The 26,544-nt window shown below is 46.6% G+C and overlaps 1 protein-coding gene across 2 annotated transcripts in view; it reads left to right on the top strand.

Moving 5' to 3' along the window:
• The window catches only part of LOC134928346 (CAP-Gly domain-containing linker protein 1-like), a 147,616-nt gene that overhangs the window by 96,085 nt on the left and 24,987 nt on the right, over positions 1–26,544 (top strand). For both annotated transcript variants that reach the window (XM_063923985.1, XM_063923986.1), the window contains 3 exons: positions 3,156–3,318; positions 7,042–7,200; positions 8,975–9,142. In XM_063923985.1, coding sequence (XP_063780055.1) covers positions 3,156–3,318; positions 7,042–7,200; positions 8,975–9,142 — 490 coding nt within the window. The remainder of the gene's footprint in view (positions 1–3,155; positions 3,319–7,041; positions 7,201–8,974; positions 9,143–26,544) is intronic.

The following is a 26,544-nucleotide window of genomic DNA, read 5'->3' as shown; positions in this document are numbered from 1 at the left end:
GCTCGCATCGGTATGCGTATTTACGGTAAAGAGTATGTAGTCGTAGCGTGCGACCCAATCGTTACATATTTTCACAATTAATGTAGTTTGTAGACCATGATCCCTTTGATAGATTCTGAAAGTTTGGTTAATATGGAATGTCCCTGAGCGGAGGAATCCCTCTTTGTATTGTGCTAAGGGTCTAACAGGAATCATACAGCAGTGTTTGGTACCCATCGGAAGAGTATTTAAATAGCAATATTCCGGTGTTGGTTTGGAGCGTATTAATCGCTCGTGCGGATAGTTATGGACATAAGAAGTTTATGTCCATTTCTATTATTTACTCATACTCAGGTATGCGGCGGGAAACCTAGTTTCCCACCCACCTGAGCCGTTTGAAATCGTCACAGCCCACCTGTATGAATCACCCTATGACCTTTTGTTATAGTACGAAGCCGAATTCCTGCGTCCAATGGACAATGAGGTTGTAGGGACCATTAGATTGCATTGTGTGAGTAGCATAAAAGACGGGCCTGTGGCATCCAGCTTTCACTTCTCATCAAACGGTTCTCATTGCTGATAATCGGGAAGCTGGATGTCCAGAAGCGCATGCGATCATACCCTTTGTGCGTAAGTTTTTCTCCGTAATCATATTGTCTTACTGTGAGCCAATCTCTCTCTCTCTCCGTCTCTCTCTCTCTCTCTCTCTCTCTCTCTCTCCATTCTCTTTCTCTCGTATCTCCCATTGACTAGTATTGTATTGTATTAGATTGGTATTGTATTGTATTTCTAGTGTAGCTATTTTGGTTAGGAAGTCTCTGTTATATTGTAGTGTATCATTTGTACTGTGATTCTTTTTGCAAGTATAATAGTTATAATACAGATAATAGGCTTTGGACCCTAAACCAGTATCTGTGTATTTCCTATAGTTTTAAGTGTTCACTTGAGCGTCGGTGACGCTCAAGCAGCTTTGTAGTTAGTCAGGTTACACAAGGTTGCACTTACACCCTGTATTCACATTAAGGTATTCTGTGTATTTCATTGATAAAAGGTTTAGACATAAAGGTATAGCGTTGTGAGCGTCTGCGCCGCTGGTGATCTCCTCGTGGTCTCGAGCGTCCGCTACGCCGTAGCGAATCATTACTCTAGTCATCGCAAATAACGTGTTGTCCTGTGATCACTGGGCCGTGAGCGAACGTGACGCTTGAGCGTCTCGCCTTCGGCTGAGCGATCGTTACGCAACCAGCGTACCCTTACGGTACTTCTTAAGTAAACAGCGTACAGTGTTCTTAGACCTCATAAAGGGTTGTTTATACGACAAAGGAATTTAACATTGTCACCTGGAATGGGTCATGTTGGGAGGTATGCACAATCCAATATACCCCTTTCCCCACCCATCCACCAGGGCATCCCTGTCTTAAGTGCCCCGGGCACCCCTTAAACCAACCCTACCTGCACGAAAATACTGCCTTGTTTTTCACTTTTTTGGGGGTTTGTTTGCTAGATAAACCAGCCACAGTTTTCAGATTTTAAGATCAATATCCAAATAATGGCCTAACTGGTTGAGGTCTGGCTGCTTGGCACTTGGGCCAAGTACCCGGATCTTTCAGATATTTACTGGGGTTTGTTATTGTACGCACATAGGCCAATAGCGATGATCTTCTGACCACATTTGCCAACATGACTAACAATAATCCTGTCAGTGTAGGTTATATTATTATCCGGCATTATGGTTGCTTTAAGTCCAAACTATCCTATTTTTGGATAGAAATAATAAATTTAAATAAACAATGGTGTTGGAGGCCCTGTCCATAAAGCATTTATATGTGCTGAACTGTGCAGAACGTCATTGTGAATGATCACTGTAAAAGATGTCACAGCTTGTCACATTTGGCCCCGCCCCTGCTGCATATGGCAAAAAAAAAATCTACTAGTATATTGCTTCCATGACCAATATTTACATTCATTCATGACAGTAGTGAGACATTTAGCTTTTTTGTTGAAGTGCAAATGTATTTTATTTTATATATGCATTTGTACTTGTTGTGTGTTTGTGTTTACTTGTACTTATTTATGTCTAATGATGTTTATGTTTATATATACTTATTTATGTGTATTGATGTTTTTGTTTATATTTACTTATTTATGTGTATTGATGTTATTTATGTGTATTGATGTTTGTGTTTACTTGTATTTATTTATGTGTATTGATGTTTATGTTTATATTTACTTATTTATGTGTATTGGTGTTATTTATGTGTATTGATGTTTGTGTTTACTTGTACTTATTTTTGTGTATTGATGTTTATGTTTATATCTACTTATTTATGTGTATTGATGTTTATTTGTCAGTGTACAAGCACATGTAAAGGCACAGTTTAAACTACATGGCAGTGTAGATCATACTTGCCGATATTGCTGCCTCCTCTTCCGGGAGGGGGCAGCCTGATCGGCGAACAGGGGGGCGTGCCCGGTAGTGAGGGGGCGTGTCCGGGGTGTGATGGCATGAAACTCGTAATTGTGCTCCACCCCCCGCTATCCAGTGCTGAGGAAGCAGACGCTGGAGAGCTATGATGACACAATTCAGTGCAAATTGCGTCATCGGGTCCCCATCGGACCACCCACTGGTGCTCCATTGTGGGTGGCCAAGGGGGGTTGCGGGAGCTGGTGGCGGATGCAGGACACTTGCCTACCTTTCCAGGGGGCCGGGAGCGTCACCCGAGTATTGGGAACCTCCCAGCCATTCCGGGAGGGTAGGCAAGTATGGTGTAGGTTTCACATGAATTTACTCAGCCATCAGCCCCACTGGCCACCCTGAAGAACAGCTTGCAAATGTGTGCGATATTATCTGTATCATCATATAATTGAAGTATCTAATTTTTAGCAGAGAAATTATAACATTAATAAAAGTAGGGCGCATCATCTGACTTATCCCTTAGATCTACTCTGCACAGTTTCCTCACTTGTTATTTCACGGTGCGAATGCACTAGCAGTTGTGGAAATACAGTTGCACAATTCACAATTACCAGCCCGTAAAGGACCTCTAGAATGTTTCTTTGCTATCATTTTACTGTGTTTATTATGAAAAGCCAAAAAGATATATAGAAGACACCATATTGCCCATTTAATGTTCCAGCTGTTTCACTTGCTTTGTTTTTTGTTTGTTTGTTTTTAGCAAAGAGGCAGAAAAGTTGAGATATCAGCTGAAAGAGAAGCAGATGGCAGCTGATGAAGATAAGTATTTGAGGAACAAACTGGCAGAAGACAGTGGCCGACTTACCAAAACCAATGGACACCTGCAGAGCCGTGTACTGGAAGCCACCAAACAACTGAACGAGGTGAGAAACTAAGCTTTCATTTATATGGTATCCATAGCAATACAGGTAGCAGGGAGATGTAAAAAAATATACTAATGCGTTTGGCGATTGAAAAGTATAATACAAGTTCTATAGGCAGCTTGTTCTGCAAACAGAGTGGCAGAATTTATAAAGCCTGGTGAAGTGATAAAGTGGAAGGTGATAACGCACCAGCCAATCAGCTCCTGTCATTTTTCAAACCCAGCCTGTAACATGGAAGTTAGGAGCTGATTGGCTGGTGCGTCATCACCTTCCACTTTATCACTTCTCCAGGCTTAATAAATCTACCCCAGAATTTCTAAGCACATCATGTCTGCGCACTATAGTCAGTGGTGTAAATTTACTAAGGTGCCCATAGCAACCAATCAGATTTTATCTATTATCTTCTAGAAGCAGCTAGGTAAATGTTAAGTAGAATGTGATTGGTTGCTATGGCCAACATCACCAGCTCTAAAACAAACCTTAGTAAATTTACCCCATTATGTTGGGTTTATTGAATTTGTTACATACTTTTTTCATCTTAAGGCTTGTTTTCTTTAATAAATATTAATTTATGAAGTTGAATAAGAAAGTTAGAACTTAGATGTAAACAGTAAAGTCTGTTGCCATCTAGAAAATAGTGAATTGCTTACATAGTTTTGTGCCTTTTTACACTCAGGTGGGGGTTCATGTTCTGATGGCTGTGGTTTACTTATCTTGTTTTGGGTGGTTCCATTAATCAGGCTGGGTAACTTATACTATTGCTAATTAACTCCACCCTAGAGATTGTCCTCCACATTCCACTCACTACAACGGGGAGACATGTCTATTTGCATAAGAAGCGGCTACAGTCTAGTCTGCCTCCCAGGGACCATGTGAAGATTGGACAATGCGGTTTTAAATCCATTAATGAAAATGTTGATCACTTTACAGCTTTTGTGTTAATTACTAAACCGTTTTAACAGAAGGAATCAGTGGTGATTGGTGAAAATGAATTTTAAATGTACATAATCTACATAAATGCACATGAGAGCTGGTGTCTTCTATTTTTCACCTGTCTCATGTGTATCTTACATTATTAACGCAAATATAATCTGTAGGGCCTGATTCAGAGATGACCACAGTCACCTTCGCTGATGCTCAAATATATTGTAATGTTGTAATGCAGCAGGAGGCGTCTGTTGGAAAAAAACATTGGGGAAGATGTATTAACCTGGAGAAGGCATAAGGAAGTGATAAACCAGTGATATGTGCAAGGTGATAAAGGCAGAAGCCAATCAGCTCCAATATGTAAATTAACAGTTAGGAGCTGATTGGCTGGTGCCTTTATCACCTTGCACATATCACTGGTTTATCACTTCCTTATACCTTCTCCAGGTTAATACATCTGCCCCATTGTCTCCTGTGTGCAGCGCTGATCTGAGTGGTGCATCCGAAGACTGGTCGCAGGAACTCCTCTGCCAAGGCCAGAAAGTCTGCATCCAAATACGCAGAGCCTGACCTCAGCACTCCTACAAAACTACCCCTAACCCCCACCAAATGCCGCAGCATGTATGCAGGAGCAGTATGCACGGAAATCAAACCCCAAACATGGCATGACCATGCCGCAACTGTCATGATAAAGCTCAGCAAAGAAGAAATAAACAAGAAAAAAAAAATCTGTAATGAAAAACTTTATTTGTGAGGAAGCGTTTTTGTGCAGGCTTCCAGTGGCAAATGCAGAATTTCTAAAGGGGGGACTTAAAATGCAATCCACAATCTCCCACTCTGTGGAACATTGGAGCAAGTGCTGTACTCTGGGGGAGCTGTAGAAGGACCTAGTAACAACCCTGAACATAAATGTAAACGTTGGTCTTTTTATACACTGGATGCTGTAGGGAATACAGTATTAATATTTAACACTATAGATGGTCTATAGTATAGGCTGTATCAAACATTTAAATAATATAAATAAGTGGTCAGGAAAAGGTTAAACATACCATTATAACAAAATAAATAAATAAATAAATAAATACACAAATATAATAGAATCAGAATCAGCTTTATTGGCCAGGTATACTTCCGTATACTAGGAATTTGTCTTCGGTTTGCTGTACAACAGCCAAGTAGGTCACAGATAAGCAGGTGGGGGGGAAAGGGGACACAAGTGAGTTACATGTACGTCTAGTCAGTCAATGTTCAGGAGTTCAGCAGGCTGACCACTTGGGGAAAGAAACTTTTGAGGCTTCTGGTGGACCTGGAGGGGACAACCCTGTAACGCCTGCCTGAAGTAAGCAAGTTATAAATGTTGTGGCCGGGGTGTAGCTGGTCTTTTACTATCTTCATTGCCCGCTTTTAGCTCTGGACAGGTACAGGTCATGGACTGAGGGAAGGTCGACCCCGATCTTCTCTGCGGTTCTGACCAGCTTTTGGAGCCTGCATCTGTCCCTCGCGCTGGCGGAACTGTACCATACGAGTATTGAGGAGCACAGTACCGACTCCACAATCGCGGAGTAGAAGAGGAGCAGAAGCTTCTGTGGGATGTTAAACTTCCTTAGTTGCCTGAGGAAGAACAACCTCTGCTGCCCTTTCCCAACAGTGGCATCAGCGTTGGACCCCCATTTAAGGTCCTGGGAGATTGGGGTCCCTAGAAACTTGAAGGAGTCCACTAGCGATACCACACTGTCAGTAATCGTTAGCGGAGGTGCACTAGATGACTTCTTCCTAAATTCCACTATCATCTCGACAGTTTTGAGGGGGTTGAGCTCAAGGTTGTTGTGGATGCACCACTGGGCCAGCCGGTCCACTTCCCGTCTATAGGCCGATCGTCCCCATCCTTGATGAGGCCGATGACGGTGGTGTCATTGGCGAATTTGATGATCTTTACTGATTGCGCCTCTGATAGAACCAGTACTGCACTTTCTAAGCACACATTCTCCCATCTCATGGTAATGCTCCTGTCTTTTCTCACTGGTAGCTACTCTCTGATCCAAAGCACTCAGATCCACACACACAGCAAACTTGATAGAAGAAGCTGCTAACACTGGGCATGTGCAGTATCTCTGCTCTGTCCCTTAAACTGCATGATGTGGCACCAGCTGTAGTAATCGTATTATATAGCATTGCTATTGTTGTCATAATTTGTGCCACTTGCCAAGAGAAGGGGGGTTTCTGGGAAACTGGAATCCCCCCGCGTCTGCCTATGACTTCAGGGGCGTTATAGAAGGGCTGTCTGTGGGTCACTGTTTGGTCATCCGTGCTCAAACCAGTACTACAGTGATTCCCAACTAGTGTACCACATACCTCCCAACTGTCTCGTCAGCGTCTATTTAGTGGAGACAGGAGGAGAGGGGGCATGCCAGCGGCTCATGGAGCGCTGAGCATGCCCCCTCAGTGACGAAAACGGGGGCGAGATTGCGGGCCTTCCCGCGAAGCCATGCCCTTTTTCTTAGGCCATGCCCCCTTTTCGGGAGCTTGCCTGGCAAAGTTGGGAGGTATGGTACCATACAAATACAGATGCTTCCTCATGCAAAATGAATAACCAATGGATGTGAGGTTTCAGATATATAGCTTGGCATAGGGAAGTCTTTGTCACAGAGACAAGGTGATTGCTGTCACCAGCTGGGGTGGGGCGTTAGATGTAAATAGGCTTTCGATTGTGTCTTATTTCATCGTATTTTGTGAACTCATGCCTTGAAATATATTGTAACTCTTGCATAAAATTGACATCCCCACCTACACCTACAGGAGCAGCAGCTGAGAGAAAAGGAGAGTTTAAATCGAGCAAAAAGAGTTTCTGAGCTAACATTGGGGTCAGAAAACAAGCGACACCTAGAACTGACATTGTCGCACTGGAGAAGACTTGTGCAGGATGAAAAGGAGAAGGTTGCTGCAGCACAGGAACAGGTAGAATTATTCTACCTTTATCATACCTCCCAACTTTGTCCCGTCGGCAAGAGGAACACACGCGCTCCCGAAAAGGGGGTGTGGCTTGTGGAAAATGGGGCGTGGTTTCGCGGAGGACGCTCAATCGCAAACCACGCCCCCTTTCCCGCCACTGAGTGGGCATGCCCAGCGCTCTGTGAGCCGCTGGCATGCCCCCTCTCCCTCTGCTCTGCTAAGCAGGGCAGCGAGAGACGGAGCCTCCCAACTGCCCCCCCACCGCGGGACACTGCGGCCCGTGGGTGGGACAGTGGGACAGTCCCCAAAAAACGGGACTGTCCCGCGAAAATCGGGACAGTTGGGAGGTATGCCTTTATCCAAATGCAGAATTATCAGCATTGTAATAGTTTCCAGGGACACCTCACTACTGGTGCATGTAAGAACAACACGTCCAGTACTGTCTGTGGACAATCCCCATCATGAAATGTGTGCTGAATTACAGTATAACATCCTTTTTCTCACACTAGTGAGAGGTGTGTTAAAAGGTGTTACATTAGTAAGAAGCAGCAGCTATGTGTTAAGAGTGTTACAAGGTGCGAGGTAATAATTAGGGTGTTAAAAAGTGTAACATTGGAAAAAAAACAATTTAGGTACTAAAAAAAAGTGCTAGAATATGTGTTGTTATTATTGTTACCTCTCACCTATGTAACACTCTCAACATATAGCCGCTGCTTCTTACTAATGTAACACCTTTTACCACTCAGATCTCTCACTAGTGTGATTTCTTGGGGCGGTTGGCTTGTGCTGGCCTTTGGGATCCCGTAACCTTGTTTTGAACCTTAGTGTGAGGGACCCACCAGATGTGGTCGGGTGTAGTATGGTATGCCGGCGGCCGGGCTCCCGGTGACCAGCTTACCGGCGCCGGGAGCCCGACCGCCGGCATACCGACAGAGTGGCAAGCGCAAAGGAGCCCCTTGCGGGCACGGTGGCACGCTACGCGCGCCACGCTATCTATTCTCCCTCCAGGGGGGTCGTGGACCCCCACGAGGGAGAATATCTGCCGGTATGCCTGGTGTCTGGATTCCGGCGCTGGTATACTGTGCACCGGGACCCCGACATTCGGCATACTGAATACCACCCGATGCGGTCACCTGGTCGCGTTTGTGTGCCCATATTTTTGCCCAAAATTATGCTAAGCACCTCAACTTTACTTGTATATTGCAGAGTTTATTATAATTATTCTGATTTTGTACTGAGAGTGTGCACCTGCACTTTCTTTCTTCTGATTTGACTGCGCAGGTTCGTGTCCAAGCGCAGAATACATTATCTCACCATTTATAAAGTAATGTATACGTATCAAATGTTTCTTTTTTTATTATTTGTATGTCTTTGGTATCTGAACTGTGCTCCTGCATTCTTGTTCCGTCTGATAAATATGGGTGTGCGGCCCTAATATTACCCCTATTGCCCTGCGCAAACACTCAGTCTATTTATTTACCTTTTTAATGTTGTACATTCATTCCAATGTTGAGTATAATCACGTGCAGCCAGCTGGATAGGCATTAGTGGCAACTGGACATTCTCATGTAGAATACATTTGCAGTGTACACAGAGTTTCATCCTGTTCTGAGGTGTGCTGGTGCAATTCCTGATGACATACACACAATATACACATTGTACATGTGTGTATGTGTGTATACAGTATATTGATACAGTTATTGTTGGTTGTCCATGTTGCAGCAGTTTACGAAGCACTGTACCAAGCTCCTTAGAGCTAATACCATGCTTTGATTAATAGGTGCTGCAGTTACAGCAAGGCAGGAAATCAGTGGAGATGAGTGGAAGTTCACTGCACAAGCAGTTGACAGATTTACAGAACAAACACTCCAAGGTTCATCAGGAAAACTCCCTCTTGCGTGTAGAGAAGAACCATTTGGTTGAACACATCTCTCAGCTGCATAAGCAGGTTTGTGGCTAAAGCTTACAGAACGGTTGATATTCAGTATGCACAGGAAGGGGGAAGGGGGGGATGTGTTGCTTAGTATGTTCGACCTGTCAAAAAAAAAAAGGCCAACTGGGACAAATTTGAGGTCAATGGCAAAGTAGGAATTTTGTTTATGTCACTCCCCCTGTCACAGAAACAAAGAGCTTCTTGGATTCCAAAGGAATAGAAGTGTCATTTAAAATCTTATCTAGTGCTACATTTAATTAACATACCACATAGAGCATGGGGGATAGAAAATTAATTTATGTTTGTTTTGTCCAGATAACTTTGAAAAAGCAAATAAAGGGGATTCATTGGTCTAAATACGTCTTTTTTTCCAGTCTAATTAAAGCAGCAATCCCATGAAATAATACTTTATTTTATTTGTAACACAAATCACTGTGGCAGAGTATAGGAAACATATATATATATATATATATATATATATATATATATATATATATATATTATTTGTTATTAGTTCCCCCCCATCTGCCATTACTTATTTACTATTTACACAGTGTCATGTAAACTGCCATAGCAACCACAGTTATGTGGCACGTGATGTAGTGAGCAGAGAGGCTTTGGAATGTCCAACTGAGCTCTATCTTCACTTTGTCAGTTATCGCTTATAGGGGGGAATTCAATTGATATTGCAGCCCGATCTCCCATCTAAAGTGACGGGAGATCGGAGGGGCGATATTTAACTGATGCCCGTTATCGTGCCGATTGCATCCATTAGTGTCGGGTTTAGACTCATAAAGCAGCTAAACCCGACTAAACTAATGGGCGTGATAGCGAAAAGTGTTGTTTGGGCACCCGACAATGGGTCACTTTTCACACATTTCAGCTCACCAGCTTGGGGACCTGCGAGCTGAAATGTGTCTCCCCGCTGCTCAGCGATCCCGAACGGAACAACAATTAAATTGCTTCTTTGAGCACCATCTAGTGGCAGACGTGGGGAGAAACAACTGAATAACAAGCGTGATAAGAGAAAACAGCAGAGGAGAAAAAAGAAGGAGAGAGTTACAGAGAAAGGGGGGCACTCAGAGAGAGAAAATATTAATAAGGGATGAAAAGATGCAGGCAGAGAGAGGAAGAATGGGATAGAGAGAGATAGGAGAAAATGGAAGAGAGTCGGGGGAGAGAGATGGGCACCGTGCACAACAGCAAGTGACTTGTTGAATGATAGGTCCCAAAAAACTATTATTACTATTATCTTGTTTACATAGAAAACAGTATGTAAATGATTTGTGGACAGTTCTAGGTCTTTCCTGCTATTTGTAAGGGCTTTGAACCAGTAAGAGCTTTGTGAGCAGTGACTTAGAGAAGGGGGCCCAATACTGGAAAGACAGAGCGGGAAACCAGTCAAGATAATTATTGACTCCATTAAACAAATGATTTCACTTATGTATGATTGTAGGTATTGTAGTATCTACAAATAATGTGTACCTGGTACAACTGATTGTGAGCAAACCCAGCGAGTCGTCTGCAACCTCTATGGCTGCTGTCTGTCAGATTTCAGTTCTGTAGACCCTGGCCGTACCTTTGGTGACATCGTACTTTACTGGCCCCCGTCCAGTTTGGTCATATGCGAGTCCAAAATTGTATATGTCTTCTGAATGTTGTTACCATAATAAATGTCATACAGTAATGTTATTATATTTCTCAAACGTCCTAGTGGATGCTGGGAACTCCGTAAGGACCATGGGGAATAGCGGGCTCCGAAGGAGGCTGGGCACTCTAGAAAGATCTTAGACTACCTGGTGTGCACTGGCTCCTCCCACTATGACCCTCCTCCAAGCCTCAGTTAGATTTCGTGCCCGGCCGAGGTTGGATGCACACTAGGGGCTCTCCTGAGCTCTTAGAAAGTTATAGTCTTAGAATTTGTTATTTTCAGTGAGACCTGCTGGCAACAGGCTCACTGCAGCGAGGGACTAAGGGGAGAAGAAGCGAACTCGCCTGCTTGCAGCCGGATTGGGCTTCTTAGGCTACTGGACACCATTAGCTCCAGAGGGATCGACCGCAGGCCCAGCCTTGATGTTCGGTCCCGTAGCCGCGCCGCCGTCCCCATTACAGAGCCAGAAGCAAGAAGATGGTCCGGAAAATCGGCGGCATGAAGACTCTGTCTTCACCAAGGTAGCGCACAGCACTGCAGCTGTGCGCCATTGCTCCTCTCACACACTTCACACTCCGGTCACTGAGGGTGCAGGGCGCTGGGGGAGGCGCCCCGAGGCAGCAATAAAAACACCTTGGCTGGCTAAAATACCTCAATATATGGCCCCAGGGGCTATATATGAGGTAAATACCCCTGCCAGAATTCCATAAAAACGGGAGAATAGGCCGCGAAAAAGGGGCGGAGCCTATCTCCTCAGCACACTGGCGCCATTTTTCCCTCACAGCTCGGCTGGAGGGAAGCTCCCTGGCTCTTCCCTGCACAGTAAGAGGGAAAAGAGAGGGGGGGCATTAAAATTGGCACTGTATACAGTATATTATATAAAAGCTATTAGGGACATAACTCAGTTAGTCCCTGTATATATATATAGCGCTCTGGTGTGTGCTGGCATACTCTTACTCTGTCCCCCCAAAGGGCTTTTGTGGGTCCTGTCCTCGTTTAGAGCATTCCCTGTGTGTCTGCGGTGTGTCGGTACGGCTGTGTCGACATGTTGAATGAGGAGGCTTATATGGTGACAGAACAGAGGCCGATATATGTGATGTCGCCCCCTGTGGGGCCGACACCAGAGTGGATGGATAGGTGAAAGGTATTAACCGACAGTGTCAACTCCTTACATAAAAGGGTGGATGACGTAACAGCTGTGGGACAGCCGGCTTCGCAGCCCGCGCCTGCCCAGGCGTCTCAAAGGCCATCAGGGGCTCAAAAACGCCCGCTCTCTCAGATGGCAGACACAGATGTCGACACGGAGTCTGACTCCAGTGTCGACAAGGTGGAGACATATACACAATCCACTAGGAACATCCGTGACGTGATCCCGGCAATAAAAAATGTGTTATACATTTCTGACTTTAACCCAAGCACCTCTAAAAATGGGTTTTAGGTTTGGGGAGAAAAAACAGGCAGTGTTTTGTTCCCCCATCAGATGAATAAATGAAGTGTGTGAAAGCGTGGGTTCCCCCGTTAAGAAACTGGTCATTTATAAAAAGTTACTGATGGCGTACCCTTTCCCGCCAGGTGGATAAGTTACGCTGGGAGATATCCCCTAGGGTGGATAAGGCGCTCACACGTTTGTCAAAAAAGGTGGCACTGCCGTCTTAGGATACGGCCACTTTAATAGGTACCTGTTGATAAAAAACAGGAGGCTATCCTGAAGTCTGTATTTACACACTCAGGTACTAGACTGAGACCTGCAGATAGTGCTGCTGCAGCGTGGTCGGTGACCCTGTCAAACAGGGATACTAGTTGGCAAACATAAAAACATATTAAAGACGTCGTCTTATATATGGGGGATGCACAGAGGGATATTTTGCCGGCTGGCATCCAAATAAATGTAATGTCCATTCTGTCAGGAGGGTATTAGAGACCTGTCACTGGACAGGTGATGCTGACTTAAAAAGCGCATAGAGAGCCTTATAAGGGTGAGGAATTATTTGGGGATGGTCTCTGGGACCTCGTATCCACAGCAACTGCTGGGAAGAAATAATTTCTCTAACGTCCTAAGTGGATGCTGGGACTCCGTAAGGACCATGGGGGATAGCGGCTCCGCAGGAGACAGGGCACAAAATAAAAGCTTGAGATATCAGGTGGTGTGCACTGGCTCCTCCCCCTATGACCCTCCTCCAAGCCAGTTAGATTTTTGTGCCCGGCCGAGAAGGGTGCAAACTAGGTAGCTCTCCAGAGCTGCTTAGAATAAAAGTTTAGTTAGGTTTTTTTTATTTTCAGTGAGTCCTGCTGGCAACAGGCTCACTGCATCGTGGGACTAAGGGGAGAAGAAGCGAACTCACCTGAGTGCAGAGTGGATTGGGCTTCTTAGGCTACTGGACGTTAGCTCCAGAGGGACGATCACAGGTTCAGCCTGGATGGGTCACCGGAGCCGCGCCGCCGTCCCCCTTACAGAGCCAGAAGAGACGAAGGTCCGGTGAAAGCGGCGGCAGAAGACATCCTGTCTTCAAGACTAAGGTAGCGCACAGCACCGCAGCTGTGCGCCATTGCTCTCAGCACACTTCACACTCCGGTCACTGAGGGTGCAGGGCGCTTGGGGGGAGCGCCCTGAGACGCAATATAACACACATATACCTTAGCTGGCAAAAGGAATACATCACATATAGCTCCAGGGCTATATGGATGTATTTTTTCCCCTGCCATTTTACACAAAAAAGCGGGAGTTAAGGACGTCGTGAAGGGGCGGGGCCTATCTCCTCAGCACACTGGCGCCATTATTCCCTCACAGCTCCGCTGGAAGGACGGCTCCCTGATTCTCCCCTGCAGTACTGCATCTGATTCAGGGTAAAAAAGAGAAGGGGGGGCATTTTGGCAGCAAATAACTAGATTAACAGCAGCTATAAGGGATTAACACTTATATAAGGTTATCCCTGTATATATATAGCGCTGGGTGTGTGCTGGCAGACTCTCCCTCTGTCTCTCCAAAGGGCTAAGTAGGGTCCTGTCCTCTATCAGAGCATTCCCGGTGTGTGTGCTGTGTGTCGGTACGCGTGTGTCGACATGTATGAGGAGGAAAATGAGGTGGAGGCGGAGCAGTTGCCTGTGTTAGTGATGTCACCCCCTAGGGAGTCGACACCTGACTGGATGATTGTGTTTAAGCAATGAAGTGATAATGTCAGCAATTTACAAAAAAACTGTTGACGACATGAGAAAGCCGGCAAATCAATTAGTGCCTGTTCAGGCGTCTCAGACACCCTCAGGGGCCCTAAAACGGCCGCTACCTCAGTGGGTCGACACGGATCCAGATACAGATACTGAATCTAGTGTCGACGGTGACGAGACAAACGTAATGTCCAGTAGGGCCACACGTTACATGATCACGGCAATGAAAGAGGCATTGAACCTTTCTGACACTACAAATACCTCAAAGGCGGGTATTATGTGGGGTGTGAAAAAACTGCCAATAGTTTTTCCTGAGTCTGAGGAAATAAATGAGGTGTGTGATAAAGCGTGGGCTTCCCCCGATAAAAAACAGCTAATTTCTAATAAGTTATTAGCACTATACCCTTTCCCGCCAGAGGTTAGGGCACGGTGGGAAACACCCCCTAGGGTAGATAAGGCGCTCACACGTTTATCTAAACAAGTAGCGTTACCGTCCCCTGATACGGCCACCCTCAAAGAACCAGCTGATAGGAGGCTGGAAAATATCCTGAAAAGTATATACACACATACTGGTGTTATACTGCGACCAGCAATCGCATCAGCCTGGATGTGCAGTGCTGGAGTCGCATGGGCGGATTCCCTGACTGAGAATATTGATACCCTGGATAGGGACAATATTCTGTTAACTATAGAACATTTAAAGGATGCATTGCTATATATGCGTGATGCGCAGAGGGATATTTGTACCCTGGCATCAAGAGTAAGCGCAATGTCCATCTCTGCCAGAAGAGCATTATGGACCAGACAGTGGTCAGGGGACGCAGATTCCAAACGGCACATGGAAGTATTGCCGTATAAGGGGGAGGAGTTATTTGGGGCTGGTCTAACAGACCTGGTGGCCACGGCAACGGCTGGAAAATCCACCTTTTTACCCCAGGTTACTTCACATCAACAGAAAAAGACACAGTCTTTTCAAACTCAGTCCTTTCGTTCCCATAAGTACAAGCGAGCAAAAGGTCACTCTTTTCTGCCCAAGGGCAGAGGAAGAGGAAAAAGGCAGCACCATGCAGCCGCTTCCCAGGAGCAGAAGCCCTCCCCTGCTTCTGCCAAGTCTTCAGCATGACGCTGGGGCTTTACAAGCAGACTCAGACACGGTGGGGGCCCGTCTCAAGAATTTCAACGCGCAGTGGGCTCACTCGCAAGTGGATCCCTGGATTCTACAGGTAGTATCACAGGGGTACAAACTGGAATTCGAGGCGTTTCCTCCTCATCGGTTCCTGAAGTCTGCTTTACCAAAGTCTCCCTCCGACAGGGAGGCAGTTCTGGAAGCCATTCACAAGCTGTACTCCCAGCAGGTGATAATCAAGGTACCCCTCTTACAACAGGGGAAGGGGTATTATTCCACACTATTTGTGGTACCGAAGCCGGACGGCTCGGTGAGACCAATATTAAATCTAAAATCTTTGAACACTTACATAAAAAGGTTCAAATTCAAGATGGAGCGGTGATAGCGAACCTGGAAGAGGGGGACTATATGGTGTCGCTGGACATCAAGGATGCTTATCTCCACGTCCCAATATATCCTTCTCACCAAGGGTACCTCAGGTTTGTAGTACAAAACTGTCATTATCAGTTTCAGACGCTGCCGTTTGGATTGTCCACGGCGCCTCGGGTCTTTACCAAGGTAATGGCCGAAATGATGATTCTTCTACGAAGAAAAGGCATCTTAATTTTCTTTATCATCCACTAGGGGTCACTGGAGTACTCTTGGGATATGGACGGCTTCCACCGGAAGAAGGCACTGAATAAATTAATTTTTGAGACTACTCCTCCCCTCCATATCCTCGAGCACTTCAGTGTTTTTTCTGTGCTCGACACAGTTAGAAGGCATAGTGGAGCTCGTCCACGAAGTATTGGAATTTTTTTTTTTAGTTCCTAAGTTTTTCTTCTTTCAAGGATTTCCACGTCCTTTCCCCCCTTCTAACAGGCGTGGGTCAGGGACAGTGGAAGCGGCTGAGAACAGCCGTGAGTGTCGGACCTCTCTGTAAAGAGCTCCCTCACTCCACCTGCAGGCTGCCTGCAAAAAGCTGGACGGAGCTTGGATGAGAAGCCCCGTCATAGACTTTGGTCACGGTCCAGGTATGTTAGGGGCGGTCAGCTCTTGCTGCCGCTCCACTGTTGGGGATTGTATTGGGTACTCACCGCTGCTCGGAGCGCGTGTGCATGGGCCGCGTCACGGCTCCATGCGGCGCGCTCTCACTCTCCGCTCCCAGCATCTTAAATACCAGACCGCTGCTCCCCGGCGCCGCAGCAGCGCTGCCTGGCTACACAGACACTCCGCAAAATGTGTGTGGCGGGCGGGAGCGCGTGTGCATAGGCCGCTCCAGGGCTCTATGCAGCACGCTCGCTGCTTCCGCTATCCGCCCGCAGCAGCCGAGGAGTTCCCGCTGCCTGGGCCTACAGGTACAGGCCGCTCACACGGCCCTATGCAGACTTCCACAGGCCCCGACCCGGTGCTGTACACGGAGGTCGTGGGAGTGGGGGGGGGGGGAGACATTGGCAGTATTTGGCATGCTTAATATGTTAATGTTCTCCTGTCTGTTCCAGGTTTCCTTTATTACATCTCGGCTAAGAGTGGTACTAGGGGAATTTTGGGGTCAGTTTTCTTATTGCTGGCAGGCACTGCACTTGCCTGATATATACCAGGAACTTTGGTGTTATTACTGAGTCGTGCAGTCTGTCTGTGTGTAGTTTGTATTGTCTGTCTTTTATAATGAGTAAGACACCAGCAAAATCTAAGAAACATTTTTCATGTCATGTCTGTAAGAGTGTGTTGCCTGATGGATCCACCACATGTACAGCATGTGTTGTTAATACAGCCATAAATACGATTTCAGAAGTAAAACCACCATCTCTGGACCCTCCATGGGCTTTACTTGCAGATGTATTAGTTGGTTTACAATCAGAGCTGGCCGCCTCTCGTGAAGAAAGAGAGGCGGCAAGATCTGAGTTTAAAATGAGACCATTTGAGTTACCAGAGTCTCAATCTGGTCAGAGTCCCACCTTGAGTGGAAAAGATAAATTTCCTTTTCCTAATAATTCTCCAGTCTCTGGGATACTAGACCTCACTGAACAGGAGTATGAGGAGGGCGAAATAGGGCAACAGTCAGATAGTGACGATTTTGACAGCCCAGGTATTGACAATCTCATCAGAGCAGTACGTCAGTCGCTGGAGTTTACGGAAACTGAGGAGCCCCTGACGAATGATGAGGTAGTTTTTACTAAACGACAGAGATCTCCGATGTGTTTCCCTATTTCGGAATCTCTTAATAAAATGTTGCTGGAATCACGGAAAAATCCGGATAAACGGTTTTCTATTCCTCGTAGATTTAAATCGAGTTACCCGTTTCCAGAGTCCATGACAGCTACTTGGGAGAACCCACCATTGGTGGATTCATCCGTATCCAAACTTACAAGGAAGTTAACCATACCAGTACCAACTGCTACTACGCTTAAAGACCCTGCAGATCGTAAAATAGAGGCTATGCTAAGGTCCATGTATACAGCAGCTGGAGTGCTGCTGAGACCTGGGTTGGTTGGCATTTGGGTTACTAAAGCTTTAATGGTATGGATAAAAGAGCTCAAGTCGGCTCTGCAAGATGACCATCTTATACTTCTCGCGGATCAAATCTGGGAAGCTGCTGAATATCTATGTACAGCTTCTACTGACGTCTGTCAGCTTACTTCTCGCCTGTCCTCATCGCTAGTCATAGTACGACGAGCACTTTGGCTGCGTTCTTGGCAGGCGGAGACGGAGGTTAAAAAAGGTATAGAGGCATTGCCTTATGATGGCGAGAAGCTTTTCGGTCCTGAATTGGACAAATGGATTTCTGAGGCTACTGGAGGAAAGTCTGTGTTTCTTCCATCGCCTACAACTATACCTAAACGGAAATATTCTGGTCCGGCGTTCAAATCCTTTAGAACTCAGCCCTTTCGTGGGCAGGGCACAGGAGCAGTCACGCCTGGTAGAAGAGGTCGGGGACGTAGTGCTCGACAATCCAATGCACGTCGTCAAGACACTAAGACCACTAACAAACCAGTGGCATGACGGGCTCCCAGCCCATCTCGGATCTCCAATTGTGGGAGCACGCCTTCAGAGCTTTCAGGGGGCGTGGCTGCAGACGTCCACAGATGGGTGGATCCGCAAGTTAGTATTAGAGGGTTACAAAATAGAGTTCGATTATCTTCCGACAGGAAGATTTTTCACGACAGGACTGCCTGTGGCGGACGACAAGAAAGCAGTTCTGCAGGTTGCCATTCAGTCTCTGCTGAATGCTGCAGTTGTAATTCCGGTCCCCGTGCAGGAACAGGGGCAGGGTTATTATTCCAGTCTGTTTCTGGTACCAAAACCAGATGGCTCAGTCAGGCCAATATTGAACCTAAAAGGTCTCAATCATTACGTCACTTACCACAGATTCAAGATGGAATCTCTCAGGTCAATAATTGCAGGGTTAGAGCCGCAGGAATTCATGATTGCACTGGATCTCAAGGATGCGTACTTACACATTCCGATTTGGCCACCTCACCAGAGTTTCTTAAGGTTTGCGATAAGGCGAGACCATTACCAGTTTCAGGCTCTCCCGTTTGGCCTCTCATCAGCGCCTCGGGTATTCACCAAGGTAATGTCCGTGATGATAGCTCATCTCAGGTCCCTAGGGGTAATAATTGTTCCGTATTTGGACGATCTACTCATAAAGGCTCCGTCTCAACAATTGCTTCTCCAGCATGCTTTGCTAACGTACAATGTACTAGTTCAGCACGGTTGGATAGTCAGTTTAAAGAAATCACATCTAATTCCGTGTCAGCGACTTCAATTCCTAGGGATGATTCTCGATACAGTAAAACAAAAGGTTTACCTGCCACAACAGAAAGTACAGGTCATTCGTCATCTGGTGCAATTAGTGCTCAAGCCACGCACAGTCTCAGTACATTTGTGCATTCGCCTTTTAGGCACAATGGTGGCGGCTTTCGAAGCACTTCAGTTCGGAAGGTTTCACTCACGTCCGTTTCAACTGGAGGTGTTAGCGCAATGGTCGGGATCACATCTACAGTTGCACCACAGGGTGAGATTGTCGCCACAAGTCAGGGTGTCTCTTCTCTGGTGGTTAAAAATACACAATCTATCTGCAGGGAGACGATTCGGCGTCGTGAATTGGATAATTCTGACAACAGACGCAAGTCTCAGAGGTTGGGGAGCTGTAGTTCAGAGTCATCGGCTCCAGGGCCTCTGGGCAAATCACGAAAGATCGCTATCCATAAATGTTCTGGAACTCAGGGCGATTTACAATGCTCTAAGCAAGCAGTGTACATGTTTCGTTTTCAGACTGTTCAGGTGCAGTCAGACAATGCGACGGCAGTCGCATACATAAACAAACAAGGAGGAACGAGAAGCCGCATGGCAATGCGGGAAGTAGCTCGGATCCTCAGATGGGCCGAATATCACCAGGTGATATTGTCGGCAGTGTTCATTCCGGGAGTGGACAACTGGGAGGCAGATTTTCTCAGTCGTCTGGATTTTCATCCAGGAGAGTGGGCATTAAATCCAGAAGTATTTCAGATGTTGATCCAGAAGTGGGGGTACCCTCAGGTGGATCTGATGGCATCCCGCCACAATCATCAGGTGTCACGATATGTGTCCAGAACAAGAGATCCAGGGGCAGTGGCGGTGGATGCTCTCACAGCCACGTGGCCGTACAGCCTTGTGTATCTGTTTCCACCGTTTCCGCTGCTCCCGCTGTTGCTAAAACGGATCAAGAGAGGGTCCGTCACAGTCATACTAATAGCGCCTCATTGGCCTCGGAGGGCTTGGTTCTCGGATCTCCTCGGGTTACTCGCAGACGATCCGTGGCCACTCCCACTACGTCCGGACCTGTTACAACAGGGTCCGTTCCTTTACCCCGATTTAGCGCGGCTGCGTTTGACGGGGTGGCTGTTGAAAAGGCCATCTTAAGAAGAGAGGGCATTCCTGAGTCTGTTATACCAACCATGGTACGAGCTAGGAAGCCGGTTACGGCAGCTCATTATTACAGAATCTAGCGTACTTATATAAGTTGGTGTGAAGCTCGGAAATTTCCGACATCATCTTTTAATTTATCCCGTCTTTTGTTATTTTTACAGATGGGGTTAGATGGAGGACTACGTCTTTCCACACTAAAGGTGCAGGTATCTGCGTTGTCAATTTTCTTTCAAAGGAAATTGGCCTCGTTGCCGTCAATACATACGTTTTTACAGGGTGTAAAGAGGATACAGCCTCCTTTCATTCCACCTACAGCACCATGGGACTTGAATCTGGTTTTAGATTTCTTACAGTCCGATTACTTTGAACCTTTACGACAAGTGGATATTAAATTTCTCACTTGGAAAACGATTTTTCTTTTAGCCTTAGCTTCGGCTAGGCGTGTTTCAGATCTGGGTGCCTTGTCGTGCAAGTCACCGTATTTAGTTTTTCATGATGACAGAGCGGAACTTCGGACGAATCCCGCTTTTCTACCAAAGGTAGTGTCATCTTTTCACATCAATCAACCAATAGTAGTTCCTGTGTTAACAGGAGATTCTGGAACGTTGGATGTGGTTCGCGCATTGCGCATCTATGTATCCCGAACGTCTACTGTGCGTAAAACGGATACGTTGTTTGTTCTCTATGATGCGGCTAAGAGGGGTTGGCCAGCCTCTAAGCAAACCTTATCCAGATGGATCAAACTGACCATACGTCAGGCTTACCTTTATGCTAGGTTACAGCCACCTACTTCAGTAACAGCTCATTCCACACGTTCTGTGGGAACGTCATGGGCAGCGAGTCGTGGGGCTTCTACGACACAGCTTTGCCGTGCGGCTACTTGGTCTTCAGTGCACACGTTTGTGCGCTTTTACAAGTTTGATACTTTCGCGGCATCAGCATCTAGCTTTGGCCGTTTAGTGTTACAAGTGCCAAACAGCTCTCCCACCACGGAGGAAACTTTGGTACATCCCAAGAGTACTCCAGTGACCCCTAGTGGATGATAAAGAAAATAGGATTTTGGTACTTACCAGGTAAATCCTTTTCTTTGAATCCATAGGGGGCACTGGACGCCCACCCAGAGCAGTTTACCTGTTTTAGGAAGTTCAGTGGTTCTTATGGTAACACACTTTCACGACTGGTTTAAATTTAACAAGGGTTAATCAGTTATGGTGTCAACTGTTTAGTTGTCTGTTACGTTTTGTGTCAACTTTATTGTTGTCCGTGAGATTATATGTAATTCTCCTTTGGTCAATCTCTCTATCGATCCTGTTCGGCTCAGTAAAAAACACTGAAGTGCTCGAGGATATGGAGGGGAGGAGTAGTCTCAAAAATTAATTTATTCAGTGCCTTCTTCCGGTGGAAGCCGTCCATATCCCAAGAGTACTCCAGTGCCCCCTATGGATTCAAAGAAAAGGATTTACCTGGTAAGTACCAAAATCCTATTATCCCTTACTTGGACGATCTCCTGATAAGGGCAAGAACCAAGGAACAGTTAGAAGTCGGAGTGGCACTATCTCAGGTAGTGCTAAGTCAGCACGGATGGATTCTAAATATTCCAAAATCGCAGCTGATTCCAACGACACGTCTACTGTTCTTAGGAATGATTCTGGACACAGTCCAGAAGAAGGTGTTTCTCCCGGAGGAGAAGGCCAGGGAGTTATCCGAGCTAGTCAGGAACCTCCTAAAACCAGGACAGGTCTCAGTGCATCAGTGCACAAGGGTCCTGGGAAAAATGGTGGCTTCTTACGAAGCGATTCCATTCGGAAGATTCCATGCAAGAACTTTTCAGTGGGATCTACTGGGAAAATGGTCCGGATCGCATCTTCAGATGCATCAACGGATAACCCTGTCGCCAAGGACAAGGGTGTCTCTCCTGTGGTGGCTTCAGAGGGCTCATCTACTAGAGGGCCGCAGATTTGGCATTCAGGATTGGATCCTGGTAACCACGGATGCCAGCCTGAGAGGCTGGGGAGCAGTCACACAGGGAAGGAATTTCCAGGGCTTGTGGTCAAGCATGGAAACATCTCTTCATATAAACATTCTAGAACTAAGGGCCATTTACAATGCCTTAATTCAAGCAAAACCTCTGCTTCAGGGTCAGGCGGTGTTGATCCAGTCGGACAACATCACGTCAGTCGCCCACATAATGATGGCGTCACGTCTAAACAAAAAACTGGACAGATATTGCGCCAGGTCAAGGGACCCTCAGGCAATAGCAGTGGACGCTCTGGTAACGCCGTGGGTGTACCAGTCAGTGTATGTATTCCCTCCTCTGCCCCTCATACCGAAAGTATTGAGAATCATAAGAAGGAGAGGAGTAAGAACTATACTCGTGGTTCCGGATTGGCCAAGAAGGTCTTGGTACCCGGAACTTCAAGAGATGCTCACGGACGAACCGTGGCCTCTACCTCTAAGACAGGACCTGCTACTGCAGGGGCCTTGTCTGTTCCAAGACTTACCGCGGCTGCGTTTGACGGCATGGCGGTTGAACGCCGGATCCTGAAGGACAAGGGCATTCCAGAAGAAGTCATCCCTACTCTGGTAAAAGCCAGAAAGGAAGTAACCGCAAAACATTATCACCGCATTTGGCGTAAATATGTTGCGTGGTGTGAGGCCAAGAAGGCCCCTACACAGGAATTTCAACTGGGTCGTTTCTTGCATTTCCTGCAAACAGGACTGTCTATGGGCCTAAAATTAGGGTCCATTAAGGTTCAAATTTCGGCCCTGTCGATATTCTTCCAGAAAGAACTGGCTTCAGTACCTGAAGTTCAGACATTTGTGAAAGGGGTGCTGCACATACAGCCTCCTTTTGTGCCTCCAGTGGCACCTTGGGATCTCAATGTTGTGTTGAGATTTCTAAAATCACACTGGTTTGAACCATTGTCTACGGTAGATTTAAAATATCTCACGTGGAAGGTGTCGATGCTGTTGGCCTTGGCTTCAGCTAGGCGTGTGTCAGAATTGGCGGCTTTATCATGTAAAAGCCCTTACCTAAATTTTCATTCTGACAGGGCGGAATTGGGGACTCGTCCTCAATTTCTACCTAAGGTGGTTTCTGCATTTCACATGAACCAACCTATTGTGGTACCTGCGGCTACTAGGGACTTAGAGGACTCTAAGTTGCTGGACGTTGTCAGGGCCTTGAAAATATATGTTTCCAGGACGGCTGGAGTCAGGAAAACTGACTCGCTGTTTATCCTGTATGCACCCAACAAGCTGGGTGCTCCTGCTTCAAAGCAGACGATTGCTCGTTGGATTTGTAGTACAATTCAGCTTGCACATTCCGTGGCAGGATTGCCACAGCCAAAATCAGTAAAAGCCCATTCCACAAGGAAAGTGGGCTCATCTTGGGCGGCTGCCCGAGGGGTATCGGCTTTACAACTTTGCCGAGCAGCTACTTGGTCAGGGGCAAACACGTTTGCTAAATTCTACAAATTTGATACCCTGGCTGAGGAGGACCTGGAGTTCTCTCATTCGGTGCTGCAGAGTCATCCGCACTCTCCCGCCCGTTTGGGAGCTTTGGTATAATCCCCATGGTCCTTACGGAGTCCCAGCATCCACTTAGGACGTTAGAGAAAATAAGATTTTACTTACCGATAAATCTATTTCTCGTAGTCCGTAGTGGATGCTGGGCGCCCTTCCCTAGTGCGGATTGTCTGCAATACTTGTATATAGTTATTGTTACAAAAAATTCGGGTTATTATTGTTGAGCCATCTTTTCAGAGGCTCCTTTAAATTTATCATACTGTTAACTGGGTTCAGATCACGAGTTGTACGGTGTGATTGGTGTGGCTGGTATGAGTCTTACCCGGGATTCAATATCCTTCCTTATTATGTACGCTCGTCCGGGCACAGTATCCTAACTGGCTTGGAGGAGGGTCATAGGGGGAGGAGCCAGTGCACACCACCTGATATTTCAAGCTTTTATTTTGTGCCCTGTCTCCTGCGGAGCCGCTATCCCCCATGGTCCTTACGGAGTCCCAGCATCCACTACGAACTACGAGAAATAGATTTATCGGTAAGTAAAATCTTATTTTTACCTCAGGTTTCCTCACAGACAAAGGTACAATCCTTTCGGCTTCAGAAAAGCAAGCGGGTCAAATGGCGCTTCCTTTCTGTACAGAGACAAGGGTAGAGGGAAAAAAGCTGCACCAGTCAGCCTGTTCCCAGAATCAAGATTCTTCCCCCGCCTCCTGTGAGGCCACACCATGACGCGGGTGCTCCACAGGTGTAGCCAGGTACGGTGGGGGGCCGTCTCAAAAATTTCAGCAATTAGTGGGCTCGCTCACAGGTGGATCCCTGTTTCTTTCAAGTAGTATTTCAGGGGTACAAGCTGGAATTCGAGATGTCTCCCCCCAGCCGTTTCCTAAAATATGCCTTGCTGACAACTCCCTCAGGCAGGGAGGCTGTGCTAGAGGCAATTAATAAGCGTATTCCCAGCAGGTAATACTCAAGGTGCCCCTACTTCAACAAGGACGGGGTTACTATTCCACACGGGTTGGGGTACCGAAACCGCATGGTTCGGTGTGACCCATTTTATATTTAAAATCCTTGAACACAAAAATTCAAGTTCAAGATGGAATCGCTCAGGGCGGTTATTGCAAGCCTGGACGAGGGGGATTACATGGTATCCTGGGACATCACGGATGCTTACCTGCATGTCCCCATTTACCATCCTCGCCAGGAGTACCTCAGATTTGTGGTACAGGATTACCATTACCAAGTCCAGACACTGCCGTTTGGACTGTACATGGCACCGAGGGTGTTTTATCAAGGTAATGGCCGAAATGTTGATACTCCTTCAAAAAAAAGGGAGTTGTAATTATCCCGTACTTGGACAATCTCGTTATAAGGGCGAAGTCCAAGGAGCAGTTGGTAGTCGGGGTAGCACTATTTTGGAAAGTGCTACAACAGCATAGTTGGATTCTAAACAGTCCAAAGTCACAGCTGGTTCCTATGACACGTCTACTGTTCCTGGGGATGGTTCTGGACATAAACCAGAAATAGTGTTTCTCCCGGAGGAGAAAGCCAAGGAGTTGTCATCTCTAGTCAGAGACCTCCTGAAGCCAAAATAGGTAGCGGTGCATCATTGCACGCGAGTCCTGGGAAAAATGGTAGCTTCCTACGAAGCAATCCCATTAGGCAGGTTCCATACAAGAACTTTTCAGAGGGATCTGTTGGACAAGTGGTCCGGATCGCATCTTCCGATGCATAGGCTGATAACCCTGTCTCCAAGGACCAGGGTATCTCTACTGTGGTGGCTGCAGAGTGCCCATCTTCAAGAGGGCCGCAGGTTCGGCATACAGGACTAGGTCCTAGTGACCATGGATTCCAGCCTTTGAGGCTGGGAGGCAGTCACACAGGGAAGAAATTTCCAGGGACTTTGGTCAAGTCAGGTTATTTCCCTACACATAAATATTCTGGACCTGAGGGCCATTTACAATGCCCTGAGGCCGGCAAGGCCTCTGCTTCAAAACCAGCCGGTACTGATCCAATCAGACAACATCACGGCAGTCGCCCATGTAAATCAACAGGGCGGCACAAGAAGCAGGATGGCGATGGCAGAAGCCACAAGGATTCTCCGATAGGCGGAAAATCATGTGTTAGCACTGTCAGCAGTGTTCATTCCCGGAGTGGACAACTGGGAAGCAGATCTTCTCAACAGACACGACCTCCACCCGGGAGAATGGGGACTTCCTCCAGAAGTCTTCCAATAGGATTGTACACCATTGGGAAAGGCCACAGGTGGACATGATGGCGTCCCGCCTCAACAAAAAGCTATAAAAGATATTGCACCGGGTCAAGGGACCCTCAGGCGATAGCTATGGACGCTCTGGTAACACCGTGGGTGTACCAGTCGGTTTATGTGTTCTCCCCTCTGCCTCTCATACCAAAGGTACTGAGAATAATAAGAAGGCGAGGAGTAAGAACGATACTCGTGGATGGCCAAGAAGAGCTTGGTACCCAGAACTTCAAGAATTTATATCAGAGGACCCATGGCCTCTGCCACTCAGACAGGACCTGCGGCAGCAGGGGCCCTGTCTGTTCCAAGACTTACCGCGGCTGCGTTTGTCGGCATGGCGGTTGAACGCCGGATCCTGAAGGAAAAGGGCATTCCGGAGGAAGTCATTCCTACGCTTACTAAAGCCAGGAAAGAGGTTACAGCAACTCATTATCACCGCATATGGCGAAAATATGTTACATGGTGTGAGGCCGAAAGGGCCCCAACAGAGGAATTTCAACTAGGTCGATTTCTGCATTTCCTGCAAGCAGGAGTGACTATGGGCCTTAAATTTGGTTCCATTAAGGTACAGATCTCGGCTCTGTCGATTTTCTTTCAAAAAGAACTAGCTTCAGTACCTGAAGTTCAGACATTTATAAAAGGAGTGCTGCAGAGTCAGCCCCCGTTTGTGCCTCCTGTGGCACCTTGGGATCTCAACGTGGTGTTGAGTTTCTTAAAATCACATTGGTTTGAACCACTAAAAACCGTGGATCTGAAATATCTCATGTGGAAGGTGGTTATGTTATTGGCCTTGGCGTCTGCCA

This window comes from Pseudophryne corroboree, chromosome 5 (genome assembly GCF_028390025.1).
Source record: "Pseudophryne corroboree isolate aPseCor3 chromosome 5, aPseCor3.hap2, whole genome shotgun sequence".
Classification (NCBI taxonomy): Eukaryota; Metazoa; Chordata; class Amphibia; order Anura; family Myobatrachidae; genus Pseudophryne; species Pseudophryne corroboree.
The sequence above is the reverse complement of the archived record's forward strand: the minus strand, read 5'-3'. Positions and strand labels throughout refer to the sequence as shown.